Genomic DNA, 14,021 nt, shown 5'->3' on the forward strand with positions numbered 1-14,021 from the left:
CATCCATCCATCCATCCATCCATCCATCCATCCATCCATCCATCCATCCATCCATCCATCCATCCATCCATCCATCCATCCATCCATCCATCCATTTCATTTACACCCTTGCTTGCCCCTTAGTGTGGTCGGGAGGGTTGCTGGTGCCTAGCAAATGTTCCAGGCGAGAGGCGGGGTACACCCTAGACAGGTCGCCAGTCTGTCGCAGGGCAACACAGAGACACACAGGATGAACAACCATGCACACACACTCATACCTAGGGGCAATTTGGACTTGGCCTGGACTCTCAGGGAAACCGGAGAAATCCCACGCATGCACAGGGAGAACATGCAAACTCCAAGCAGAAAGACTGGGGATCGAGCCCAGAACCTTCTTGCTGCAAGGCAACAGCTCTACCAACTGCAGCCATGAGCAAAACCTTCACTCATTAATTTACTTTGAAAAATTGTAATAGTCTGCGACAGACTGGCGATCTGTCCAGGGTGACCCCGCCTCTCGCCCGGAACGTTAGCTGGAGATAGGCACCGGCAACCCTCCCGACCCCACTGAGGGACAAGGGTGTCAAGAAAATGGATGGATGGATGGAAATTCTAATAGTCTGTGAACATGTGGGTGGAGAAGACAGAAGAATTCACACAAACTTTCACTGATGTTAATGTTTGAGCTCTGCATTAGAGTGCACACAGATTGAGTGAATCATTACCCTGTGAATATTATTTTAAATAAAAAAAATTACTGAAAAATATGTGTTTGGTTGAAAACCTAATGTTTTAATCACACCTACAGTTATGTAAGGGTGCGTATTCCTAAGTAACACTCGTGCTGCAGAATGATGTTTGCTTATATTTGCTGTAACCACCCTATTCTGTCTCGAACGAGGGCTAATACAAACAGCGAAGGCCATAAAATAGCACTTTGTTACCTCTCTTTGGTGCATTATCAATGCACCAGTAATGATTTTCACTGCAGGTTTCCTATCTCTTCCTTCCCATATCCATGTCCAAATTACATTGGTCCATATTCACGGGACATGTGAGCCATCTTTGCTCACATGTAAATGAGTTTTATCGGACTCGGTCTGTATTTGAGCAAACTTGGATCAAAAGGTTATCCAAGGGGTCATTTTGTTGCTATGTGAGTCCATTTTATTTTATATGGCAACAGAAAGAGGAGACATCGAAACCTAATATTTGTTTTAAGTAGGAAGTCTGAGGTGTTATCCCTACCTTCTCTCCCTAAACAGGAATAAGAATAATTATGAAATATACAACAAGGAGGATATAATCAAGACTTTTCAAACCCCATCTACTACTTGAATATTGTTTCTTTTGTATAAATATTACCGACGATACAAGAAATTCAATAGTGTCATTATGGTGGCAATGTTAAGTCAGATGGGACACAATCATGCATTTTTGAAACTAAATTACCCATCAGACAATGTTTTTATTTATTGCAGTTAATTCCAAAATGTACATCTTTACCAAAGCTTTTCTATAATCTCAATTAAAATAAGACCAGTTTTGAAATGTATGTCAGATATCAAAAAGGGAAAGTTGCAGTAAACAGTTTTAGACAAAAGTTTACACACATTCATCTTGGTCATTAATGCCTTGACAGGTTTGTGCTTTTAACCATTTAAACAAGTTGTTTTTTTTTTTGTTTTTTTTTTTACAATCTGAAATGCTTAAAATATTTCAGAGATTTTTACAAAATCAGAATTGAAAATATAGCTTGAAATTAACAGTGGATTTTCCACCAATTTGGACAGGGTGAAAATAAGATGAACAGGCACAAATATATATAAAAATATAATATTTGGTAAAAATTTCCTTTGCTAGTGGCTGCAAAGACACACTTTTTTGTAGCCATTAACAAGCTTGAGGTATTTTTCTGGCTGGGTTTTTGTTCCCTCTTTTTGGTTAATTTAGATTAATGGGTTTTCTGGCAAAGAGACATTTTACAAAGCAAGGTTAAACAAGGTTTAGCTTGGGTTAATTTCAGCTGATTAATGTTAGCCTTGCTTTATCCATTCCAATGTTTTGATGTTTGTTTTGGGCCTTTGTCTTGTCAGGACACACAAATGTGCTCCCGTTTCAATAATCTGATCCAAAGTACCACCCTTAGTTCAAAGAAAGGGATTGTTGTAAAGCAAACCAGAACTCTAGTCGTCATAAAATGGAGGCTTCTGGGACTTCAGTGTCAAAATCCACAGCAAAAGCAGTTTTAAATTACCACTGACCAATAGAGTGATAAACAAAGAGGAAATGACTGAAGTCTGCAGCTGTCCACACGGGAAGTCAAATGCTTTGTGTGAAAACCTTTCACCGTCACAGGAGCCTTAACTTCCCCTGTTTCGCCACAGTGACCACAATGCTTGGAGAAGTCAAGGTGAGGGTTTATGTAGCTCATGATTAAAAGACAAGCGTGTGATAACCAGTTTAAAATAAATCTGTACCATCAAAATTACACAAGAAGTTTGTTGATAGCTAAAAAAAGGTGCAACTTCCCTCTGTCAGAACTTATTGAAGTAAATCATAGAAACTGTTTGTATATTTCGACGCTGAAAAAAGAAAACTGTAGGAAACAACCAAAAAGAAAAAGACTCGACCATGATGAGTACATGTAAACCTTTGACTGAAACTGCATATATTTTGGTGTTACCATAGCCATCTTTATTTTTGTTGTTTTTTGTTTTTTTTTTTTACAAAAAAAGTAAACAATAGAAATAATCAAGTTAGTAAAGAGCATAAATATAAGAACATCTAATACAACAAAGTAATGTAAGAAATAAACAGCCTATTATCACCTTTTGTTGTTTTGTGTGAACCTAAATATCCAAATGCTGCTGTTGCTGTGGGACAATGAAGGCTTTTTCTATTCTATTAAATAACAGGATAAATAAACATTTATATAATGAGTGTACAGGTAGTCTATGCATGCTCCTCTGGTATTTGTCCTGGAATAATGTTCACCTGGTTTAATGTGGGACTGGAGTTAGAGCAGCTGGAGCGCCTTTCGGGCGTGCTGGTGGTCCTCTGAATGAACTGAAGGAAGTTTTCCTGAAACGAGGCCTCCTGGCTGGACGCTCCGACCTCTGTGGGCTGGTTCAAGCAGCAACGTCGAAACTTCACCAACTCGTCCCTGATTTGTCTGTTTAAGAGGCCGTAGAAGAACGGGTTCACTGCGAAAGAAGAGTAGGCAAGCCAAGTTACGGCCTCCTCCAAGTCCCCCGGGCTCTGCATGGAACCGGTTAGAGACATTTGGACGTGGAAAATGAAGTAGGGCAACCAGCAAACCAAGAACTGGCCCACGATGAACACCAAAGTAATCGCAGCTTTTCCTCCGCTGAAGGCTCTTTCTGGAGACAGTCGTTGAGGCAGAGTGCGGGTGGTGGCGATCATGGTTGTTTGGCTGTTGATGGAGTCAGAGCGGTCCTTCGCAGGGCACTCATTCACCCATGTTGGCACAGCTGGGACTTGCTGCAGAGCTGCTGAGCGAGCAACCTTATACACAGCACAGTAAACACTAAAGATGACCACTACAGGAGCTAAGAAACAAATCACACTGAAGAGCACTCCGAATACTCTCCTCAGGCGGCTGTGGGTAGCATGAAGAGAGCAGTGAGCTGCTGCAATGGAGCTCTGAGGACCGTAAGCCGGCCATCCGAACAGCGTGACCAGAGCTAAGACGAGCGATTTAACCCAGATTAGCACCATCACACCAATCGCAAGGTTGATGGTCATCTTGACTTCGTAACGCATCGGGTGCACAATGTAGAAGTAGCGTTCCAAGCTGATGGCGGTGATGGTGAGGATGGAGAGGCAAATGAGGAAAACATTGAGGAAGATGTAAACCTGGCACTCCAGAACGGTGAACACCACCGTGCCGAAGAACGGAGAGCTGGAAATGATTCCCAGAGGCATCAGGAGGATGGCGCACAGCAGGTCCACTGCGCACAGGTGACACACAAACGCAAACTTTTTCAGGTGAGGAGCGCGAGCTATGGCCACCATCACACCGGTGTTGGCCAGCAGGGCGATGAGGTTAAGCGTCACCATGCAGAACAACCCGAAAAGATCCTTGATCTGTGACTGGGAGCTTGTGACGACGCCGACTTCGGCGGGGACGGTGGGATCGGTGGAGTTGGTGACAGAAGGATCTGTAACAGAGGAGATCATGGACCCCGTCATGTCCGCCATCATTTATTGACTTCCTCCTCCATTTTCAGCTCTGATTTTCTCATGGGTGAAATATCTGTGTTGAAAGAGGGAAACCGATTTTACTTAAAATTGTATTATTAAAGAAAAAAAATGTTTTCAGCCACAACCATTTCATAAACAGATACATGCAATGAATTTTTGAATATGTGTTGATGAGGGTGGTTCCGCAAGTGCTTAAAAAACACTAAGAGGGTATTCAACACACTTTTCATTAGGCTGACATTTTTGTATTAAAATAACTTTTTAATGTTCTGACATTCTGATCCATAAATTCATGTTTCCATTAGGTATCAGCAGAAAACCATAATAATTTACAGAAATAAAGTTTGAAGACATCAACCTGTGTGTAATTAATCTTTATGTGTTTTACTTTGTGAACTGAGTTGCTAACAAATTTTTACTAATATTCTAATTTACTGAATGTGACTGTAGTAACTGAAACAAAACCTATTGAAAAAGTTGACAGATTATCAACATTTTTGATAAATGAGTTGCTTTGTGATCAAACAATTAATCATGTAGTCTATTTGTATTCAACCCCCTTTTCTCCAATACCAAAAATAAAATCATGCGCAATCAATTGGCCTTCATAATTAAAATCTGTGCAATTCAGTTCAGTTTATCAATGTGTTTCAAACATAAGTCAAATTACAAAAATAAGTTTTGTGAGGTTATTTCTTAATAACCTCACAAAACTTATCAGGTTTTAGTATGTGGAAGTAAAAGCATATAATTCATCTGCTCCTTTGGACTATATCACTTACTTAGCTCATTTAAATCTCAATTAAAACATAAACTCTGCAACCCCAAATCTCCAATTTCATTATTATACAGTATAGATTTGTAATTCTAAAAACCAGTATTTGAATCCCATGTGACAGAAACGTACAAAGAGCAAACCTCACTACAACCCATCCATGTTTTTCTTTAACTTCATTTATGTTTTCGGCTTTGTTTCAAGCTCACATACAAACTGAGCCACAGATCCACACAACAAATACACAAGTAACCTGTTATTGTATGAACAAATAATTTTAAAAAAAAATTGTGTTATTGGACTGCATTAAGAACTGTCATTTCTGTAAAATAGTGAAAAATACTTTTACAAAGCACTGCCCGTTTGTGGGGAAACGCTGAGCTTTGCTTTTCTGTGTTATCCTTTCAGTGGCATCCTTATTTCTTTAGGTGAACTTGCAGTGAAATAAAAATGTCAATAATTTTCAGAAGATGGGTATTATGATGCTTTAATGTTTTTTTTAGAAGAGTAATAAGAAAAAACAATATTTTGGTAAAACTGACTTACCCCTGGTTCACTCTCAGTTTGTTGTTTAAACCTGTTGCTTTGAGTTCAAGGATTTCTTTTCTTTTTTTTTTTTTTTTACAAAAGTAAACAAAATAGATGCTTTATCTCATTTCTTAATCAAAAGTATATAAATCATATATCCATCTTTCTTTAAAAAAATGTAAAACTTTCTAAAGTTTGGCTTTTCCATAGACAGGCACTGGAACTGCATTACAATTTATATCACAAAGAAAAATATAAAAATAAAATCCCATGACGGGCTTGGTGGTAAATTATTCTCCTCTTTCCTCGCCCCTCCTCTGTCCTGTCCTGTGCTGTGTACGGCAGTGACTGTCACACATTGTTTTGTGTAATGGTGCATGCTGAAGTTTTTTTTTCCTCTTTTGCCATCAGACACACACGCCACTGTCTCCCCACCAGCCGTCCCTGGGTCCTAACTCCTCCATCTTCTCAGTAACACCATAGATCCACTCTGTATAATTTCAAAAGTCCGTTTTGTTATCAAAACTTGAGAGATTTACCATAAAAGCATCAACAGCTATTCAACTTTTTCGCATTTTGTCAAGTAACTTCCAGAAGACTCTGGGTATTTTGTCAGGGCTGCAACACAAAGTAGTGTGTTAATGTGAAGTGAAAGAAAAAAATAAGCAGCATTTTAAAACTTTCTACAAATAAAAATCTGTGTGGGGTACTTTAATATCCCTTAATGAAATTCATTTTTACAAATAACGTGTGTGTAATTTAATGTCAATATAAAGCTCCTGACCTCAAGGGTTTGCTCAGGAACAGTAGAGATCAAACATCAACATGAAGACCAAGCAGACACGGAGTTATGTTACATATTAATTGTTCAGTCGATGAAGTGAAAATGTTCTACTAAGCCCACAAAGACACAAAAGTCCATATAAACTGACCTAGGAGAGCATTAATCAGAGGTCACTGGCATTTCTTAAAGCTCTACTCATGATTAGTCCCGCACTCCACAAATCTGACCTTTGTAGACGAGTTTCACAGCGAAAGCTGCATGAACTCGTTTTCATTTCACCCCACACCATGCAGGGGCCGCAGAAAACGTGGAAGAAAAAGTTCTGGCCAGATAACAACTTTACAGAGCAACTTGGAAAGATAAGCTGTTAAGAGTTTGCAAATGACTCAGAGTGGAAGTTTCCTTGAGAAAACAAAGGTATGATGAGCAGTAATGTATAAAAAAAGAAATACACATTCATGACATGTATGCTTAAATGCAGGCAAGTTCTGCATTTTAATTTATTGAACCCTTCAAGGAGTTTGTCAGTGCAAAATAAACAGTTTGTTGGTCAGCAGGTTGCAGCATTTTGACAGTCTAAAACCTCAATTATGTAAATATGTTAGTCATTTGCATATGACATCACTTTTGATTACCTCCACAGTCTTTTTTACTGGTTTAAGAAACAGTTTGTTATTATGAACCACAGGATAAGCTTCCCACTACTTCTGTAAACACAAATGTACATTTCCTTTGATCCTGATCCTGATATACTTTTGTTATTCAAAATATGGAGGTGAAAATCCATACTGGAAATGATGTTTAAATAACGAAAATGTATATTTTTAGAGACCATTTTGTCAACCCCTTTCGCAATCTCAAAGTGTTCCAAACAAAACCTTCGTTGTTTTTTCTCCTCTTGTCAGTTACTTACAGCAAGGCAGATATTGCACATAGCTACATCTACTCTGCTTTCAGAGCAAAATAATAATAATTTTCCAAAGGCTAAGCATGTACCTTCTTGGGTTAAGTTGGGGGATATCCTTCAAATCCCCTAGAGTGCAAATAAACCCTTTCAAGATGTAAGCATAGTCAACTCTAAGTTACCAACACATTAAAGCAAACACCTTCTATGCAGTACAGAGTAATATATTATTACTGTCATTAAGATTATCATCATTTAATGTGCAAAGCCAAAGTACATTCTATGGGTCATGCATACAATTATAAGGCACAAACAGAAAGAAGCGCTTATGCAACATGGTAGGATTAGCTATGCTCTGATGACCTGCACAGCCTCGTTTCCTTGTTAAACTGAAACTGTTAACGCATTTCTATCTCAAGCAGGAAGCGAAGGCGACACTGGCTCTCCTTGTAGATCAGGTATTCACTGTTGCTGAAGCTGCTGTTCTTGTATTGGGGCTGTTCGACGGCTTTTCCCTGAGGAACAGTAACCTGCTTGTCCTCCAGAGTGATGACGGTGTCCTGAGACGGGTCTGCAAACAGAACGGACACAACCACATCGGCCCTCTTAAAGCGCTGGAGTGCAGAAAGAAAACTCAAATTTGATCTTCCACTGCTTTTTTATTACTTAGAAAAAGCAATTATGAAGTAAAAATGCATTATCCCACAGTGCATTCCTGACTGTCTTGATGCTGGATGCGTTTATGACGCTTTAGATGACCAGTAGGTTGTTTCACTGCCTGATGATAAATGCAGTCCAATAAATATAAAACATTCCTACGTTGGATACTTTCTCAGTCAGGAAAGTTTTTGAACTTGCCTATTATTTTTTAAAGTTGTAACTTTAAGTGATGATTCTGTGCAGCTAAAATAGAGGTCTGCCCTTTTATTCCTTAGACGATTACATGTGGTTACTTACCTTGAGGATACATTTGAATAACAAAAAATAATTCCAACATTTGTTTGGCTAGCAACCAATTCATGGTCGCATGTTGCTAAATTCAATCCCTGATTGGCTGATGGGGCTTGATTCTGTTTTTCTGTCCTGAGAGCAGGAAGATGAGTGAGACAAAAACTCCGAGATTAAAATGCTACGTCGACCCCATCAACACCAGGTCTGTTCAGTCCCATCATGTTTGGCTGCATATTTGTTTTTGTGCAAAATATACTTCACATTTCTGTTTAATTTTTCTTAGAGTTTGTTAAAGAAAAAACTTTTTTTAACTCCAAAATAGAAATTGAAAAAAAAAAAGGTTAAGACATTTATTCAATGTAATCATTATAGTCTTGAATGGTCATTCACATGTATGGAGTAGATCACAGATAAAAAAAATTATATACTCCTTTGTTATGTGTAATTAATTAATATCTTCAAATATCTTCATCCATTATTTACATTCTCCAATAAAATCAAACCCAGTAAGGAGAAGAGAAACTTCAATTGTTTTTTTGTTTTTTTCAAAAAAACAGGCGAGACTGATCAACTTTATTAATGACTGACAAATTCTTGATATATTAATTTAACTTAAAGAAGCCCTCAATTCTGCTACCGTGTTGTTTTGTGAATACTGGAATAAGAGCAAGAAGATCTTTCATATGCCAAAGATTAAAAGCATAACTTCCAACACCAAGAGACCTTAAGAGGAAGGTCATTTGTAAATGTGCAGTATGTTACTGTACCAAAGCATCTTACCTGGTTCCATGAGGCCTCGTGCTACCACACTGTGATAACCGGCAGGAGCCTTCTTCAAGCTACAGTCATCTCTGGTGATGGTGAACTCCTTGCCAAGAGCTACCTCACTGAGAAACATCACTCCAGTGTTGTTTGAGGGACGCACTAGCAATGAGTGAAATGCATTTCAGGTAAATAACAATACTATGATCTCAAAAGAATTCAAAGAAATCGCTTTCTTAGGAGATTTCTTACCATAACCTAAAGATTTTTCGTTTTCAGAGGCAAAATAGATCCCGCTGCCAACACGGCCCCCCGAATGGGGCATGATCCTGAGACCGCTCTTCAGGATAGCTGCCACCACCGCTATGTTTGTCCCGTGCCACAGCAGGCGGCGGTTCTCGAGACTCTCATTCTCACTGAAGCGTTCTCCCTGAAAGTTACAATGTGTTGGATGAAAGACTTTTGGACTCCTTCACTATAAGTGCAAAACAGGCAGAAGTGCCTCACCTCTTTCTCTCGGTCCACTTCCCAAACATTTACTATCTTTGGCTTGCTATACATACTCGTAGTTGACTTCATGTATTTCTCGATTACCTTCGAATGCAAAAGGCATGAAATACTTCAGTAATTGGAACATGACAATTATTTTAGCAGTCAATAATAATTTGGGACACAATACCTTATACATTTCTGTATTTTTGGCCAGCAAGGAGAGCTTGCATTTCAGAGACATGTAGTCTTGGTCGATAGGATGAGGAACCGTCTCCACCATCTCATCCTGAGCCTTCTCTGTTTCTGACTTCAGAGTCTGGGCCAGCTCAATGTCCGCCAGCACCTGAACAACGACATTGAAACGGACATCAGAGCTGACAGAACGTTATGTAAAAAAAGACAAGAAATCACTCTAAATGAAAGTCTTACCATAAGCATCTCCTTCTTCTGTTCAACAATCTCTTTGGTGTCAATGGCTGGCGGTCTGCTCCTGCCAAAGTTGTGGGGAATTGTGGTGAAGAACTTTGATGAGAGTTCTTCAAGGCGTCCTCTTCCACCTTTTTGGCTCATAGCAGCTTCGATCTCCTCCAAAACTTCAAAGCCTTTTGCTATTTGGCCCTTACTGAGTTTACCCAAAGGCATCTTCTTGATGTCTGTAAAAATAAAAACCATGTACACACACACCACTGGTCAAATCAGGGGTTTTAATATCTTTATTGTGCTAATAAACACATGCCCACAAAAAAACAGAACTATTTTGAAAAGAGTAAAAACAATGATCAGACCTACATTTTAGTATGCAAAGATAAGAAGTAGTCATGGTGAACCTTTGTTTCCAACAGTGGTTAATCATTTGCATGTTGTAACCTGATCATGTAGATCTTAACCACACTTTGAAGCCAAACTTTCACGCATGTAGCACAACAGTGTTTTAATCTACCCAAAGTTATAGGAAGCAGTTAGTTTAAAATGGTTGGTTAAGTGAGACACACCCACCTAAATTCATGCATTTCATTGCCTCCTTGAACATGTCGTTGCTGAAAATGAGCTTAATAAGATTCTGTGTTGCGCCATCAAGAGTGCATGGGAGGACTTTTTTTGAGACTTTTGCATCAACAGTGTCCACCTGTGGAGCAAAACGTACATCTGAAAATATATCTAAGGATGTAAAAAAAAAAAAAAAAAATTAAACAGCGAGTTACTCAAAGCTTCCTGTTGTTCAGAAATAAACTGTTGCAATACCTTGACCTCAGCGTCCTGCTCTCCGTCCACCTCAATCAGTGTATACTTCCCAGGATGAGAGACAAAGTTCATGCGGTCACTCCAGTTGTTCTTCGTCTTGTCCTTAAACTTCCTCTCAAAGTCCTTCAAGGATGACTCCAGTGTGGCAAATGGAGTCAGTTTAGATTGTCCTACTTCCCCCTGAGGTCAGATTCAGAAAAATGATGAATGTAATAATTAGTAGCGTCGCAGATGGTGAATCTGGATGTCACATCAAACCCACATAAACAAGTTCCAGGAATTAGACAGGAAAAACAGATGACTATGCTAATTGCTACATATTGAGTATTGTAAGCCTGGCAACCTGTCAACATGTCAATCTTAAATTGACTTTTCCAATTGTCATGTTGCCCACTGCTCAGGGAGTTTTTGTTCCTCTAATATAGCTCAAATGCTATCATCAGCCACTGCAGAGGCCAGCTGTAAAATACAGCTGAGGAAAAATGGAATGAATAGCCATGATAAATAACATGGTCTATTCTTCAGGGATAATAGATGAAAAAATAATTATGGCACATTTACATAAATATTAATTAATGTGCCTTGTCTCTACTAAATGAATTAAATCTTAAATTTGGTAAGAATCTGAGTGTTAGGTTTCATGTCCTCTCAACTTCCCGTTATAAAGGAGACATTCCCTTCCACTGTCGCCACATTGCTCAGTAGGAGAGTTCTCCGCAACATCAACGACTGTGTCAATGTCTTGATTTTGTCATCAACTGATTGTACCATGACTAGGGTCAAACTGAACTGCTTGTAACTACCGTAAATCTGAATGTGACAGAATCGTATCAGAATGAATTGGACATAAATCTACTAGAATGCATATGACTTTGATCCGGCAGTAAAATGCCTCGATGACACCAGTTGTTAAACTGGCTTTGTGTAAATAAACTTAGCTGTAATTAATTGAATTATGATGGATGTAACCTACCACTCGTCCCCATCTGTTCCATGAGAAGTATGCGTTTTCTGCTTTTACAACTTGGATCACATAAAACTTGTTGTTGTTGTGTCCTATGTTTGTTTGGTTGAGCATGCAGTCGTAGTCCTCGTGAACCTGTGGGGGCGACATACAAGATTTTCCACAATTACACATTACTCCTGGATAAAATAAATGGACTAATAGTGCTATTTCTCTACCTCTCCGGATGAAACAAGTTGACAGTGCTCATCCACCTTCCTTTTGCCTTTAACCTGTGATCCCGCAGCCAGAAGCGCCTCTTTTGTAGAAGTGAAGGCATCCTTGGGTTCACCTTTCACCTTTTTCCCACCTGCTTTGACGGCTTTAGCGGCTTTTCTCTTCGGGGCCATGCTCAAGCTGCAAAACCTGCACAGAAACTCACTACGCTTATTCCTGGACGTGCTGCCAGGACAAGCAGGAACATGCCTCGACTCGCCCCTTCGCTGGACATCAAAGCTGGCAGGCTTATTTTTCAAGCTATTTACACATTATTTGGGCTATTCGTGTTATTGACCATTCGACAACTGCAATAAGACGTCAACAGCAAGATAAAACATTAGTTTTAACGACTTTTCGACAGCTGCAGCTTCCTCAGTTTAACACGAATGATCATAAAAAGACATGAATCTATTTCAGAAAAAGGAACCTACCTCTTAAAAAAATTATATTAATCGGGGTTAATATTTGTAATATGATAAATGTGAAGTCGGTGAATACTCTCTGCGTGAAAAATAACACTCTTCCTGTTGTTACTCTGATTCAAGGGGATCACCAAAGGAAGAGGTGGGACTTTACTTCGCTCATCTTTCTGCTGTTGGAGTCAGCTTCACCGCGGTCGCCATCTGGCGGTCAAACTCTGAATCGCTTCTAAGAGGTGACTTTCCTGAAAATAATTTTATGGACGGATCAAAACTTTGAAGTTCCTCCCCTTGAAAATAAATACAATGCATGTGCTGTTCAATTTCCTTCCCCCAGTTTTGTTAATCAGTCTGTTGCAACACTCTCACCACTATCTTATCATGTCTATCTTATTCAGTGAATTAAGGGCAGAAGTAAATGTTGTTTGAACAATGAAGAAAACTTAACAGATTGAAACACTGTTAGCTTTATGGAAGTGTATCTCGCAAAATTAAGGGGAAAAAAATGAGATAAGCAATTAAAATTTTTAGAAATAAAAATTAAGAGTTCTGTTTGCAGAACGGATGCACTGCAAAACTATGCAAAACACAATTAGAATCTATTTATTTGCAATATTCACATGTAATATTATTTCCCGATGATGCCATCTACATTTTGATTAGCACATTTCCCTACTACAGCAAAACCTTCCCACAGCATGATGCTGCCACAGCTTGGATTGTGTTGTAGGGCTCTAGCTTCCCCATTTTTTCATTATAGTGTTAATGGCTCGTTTTAATTTCAACAGATCACAGGACATGGCTCCAAAAGCTGACTTTTTCTTTCTTGGGGCCGTTTGCAAGCTGTAATTTGGCTTCTTCGTCTGCGAGTGGCCTTTCAGTCAAAATCGTTACTTGATTTCTTTCACTGTGTTCTCTCACCAGCTTCTTCTCAATGTCTTTTTTATTATTATTCTAGGATTGCTACACTTCTTACCAAAACACGTTTGTCTTTGGGATACAGATTCCGTCTCCTTCATGAATGGTGAATGTCTGTACATTCCCAAGCTTTCTGTTTATATTTATTTGCGAGATGAAAACAACAAAATCAGGCATCTGGAAATTGAAATCCGCATTTCATTTCCAAATAGATTCCAGATAGTTTCTCTGATTAATTATTATTATTATTTTATTTTATGATTTCCTGAAACATATCATTTGAGGTGTTGGTTTAAACTTTCAACTTTGATGAAAGTAATTAAAAATGGTCTGTGCCATTATTCTGGCTTTTAATTATTTTTAATAACCCTAACTAATCTAAAACAGAAAACGTTTAGTCTGATTAAAGTCAGACAATGTGAAAATGGTAGTTTCAACTATTGTGCACATCTAGTTTCAAGAGTAGATCACCAAATCATCCTACAGATGTGTATGTACCACTAGAGCACAACACTTGCAAATTAAAATATTTTCTGTTGGATATGAAAAAAATATATATTTTAAATGATATTGTAATTTCTCCATTATGCAAAATTTTAAAATGATTTTCTAGGAAAACCATATTGTTATCGTCTGTTTTCTGATTTACAATAAAAAGATCTTAACACAAGATGGCAGTGTGAAGCAGCGTATCTGGGCTGGCCGTGTTTTCTACAGCATCAGTCTCTTCAGCCCACTGCCACCAACTGGTTTTTCTGGATGGCTTTGTTGGATTTCGATGTCGTATTATCAAATGGTGTTTCTGCATAGCAAAAATA

General features: G+C 38.6%; 2 protein-coding genes across 2 annotated transcripts; both read right to left on the bottom strand.

Moving 5' to 3' along the window:
* Positions 1 to 542: 542 nt before the first annotated feature.
* gpr61l (G protein-coupled receptor 61-like) lies at positions 543 to 6,670 on the bottom strand. Its single transcript, XM_008409853.2, has 2 exons — positions 5,528 to 6,670; positions 543 to 4,258 (listed from the first exon to the last, which is right to left on the bottom strand). Exon 2 carries the CDS (start codon positions 4,204 to 4,206, stop codon positions 2,935 to 2,937), a length of 1,272 nt encoding a protein of 423 aa, XP_008408075.1. The 5' UTR covers positions 4,207 to 4,258; positions 5,528 to 6,670; the 3' UTR covers positions 543 to 2,934.
* An 89-nt stretch (positions 6,671 to 6,759) lies between these two features.
* Positions 6,760 to 13,739, bottom strand: parp3 (poly (ADP-ribose) polymerase family, member 3). The gene is made up of 11 exons (XM_008409854.2): positions 12,298 to 13,739; positions 11,827 to 12,013; positions 11,618 to 11,743; positions 10,645 to 10,824; positions 10,399 to 10,528; positions 9,832 to 10,055; positions 9,590 to 9,745; positions 9,418 to 9,504; positions 9,163 to 9,340; positions 8,929 to 9,072; positions 6,760 to 7,768 (listed from the first exon to the last, which is right to left on the bottom strand). The coding sequence occupies exons 2-11, from the start codon at positions 11,995 to 11,997 to the stop codon at positions 7,596 to 7,598; spliced, it is 1,569 nt and encodes a 522-aa protein (XP_008408076.1). The 5' UTR covers positions 11,998 to 12,013; positions 12,298 to 13,739; the 3' UTR covers positions 6,760 to 7,595.
* Between the last annotated feature and the right edge of the window lie 282 nt (positions 13,740 to 14,021).

The sequence above is a fragment of the Poecilia reticulata genome, linkage group LG5 (genome assembly GCF_000633615.1).
Source record: "Poecilia reticulata strain Guanapo linkage group LG5, Guppy_female_1.0+MT, whole genome shotgun sequence".
NCBI classification, from domain to species: Eukaryota; Metazoa; Chordata; class Actinopteri; order Cyprinodontiformes; family Poeciliidae; genus Poecilia; species Poecilia reticulata.

What these genes read in the sequence shown, in the direction of transcription:
- gpr61l (XM_008409853.2), bottom strand. Translation starts at nt 4,206, where the DNA reads ATGATGGCGGACATGACGGGGTCCATGATCTCCTCTGTTACAGATCCT.
- parp3 (XM_008409854.2), bottom strand. Translation starts at nt 11,997, where the DNA reads ATGGCCCCGAAGAGAAAAGCCGCTAAAGCCGTCAAAGCAGGTGGGAAA. An exon ending in AGCAGGACGCTGAGGTCAAG is followed by an intron (nt 10,529 to 10,644) that starts GTATTGCAACAG and finishes TTTGCTCCACAG; the next exon opens with GTGGACACTGTTGATGCAAA. An exon ending in AAAATACAGAAATGTATAAG is followed by an intron (nt 9,505 to 9,589) that starts GTATTGTGTCCC and finishes TTGCATTCGAAG; the next exon opens with GTAATCGAGAAATACATGAA.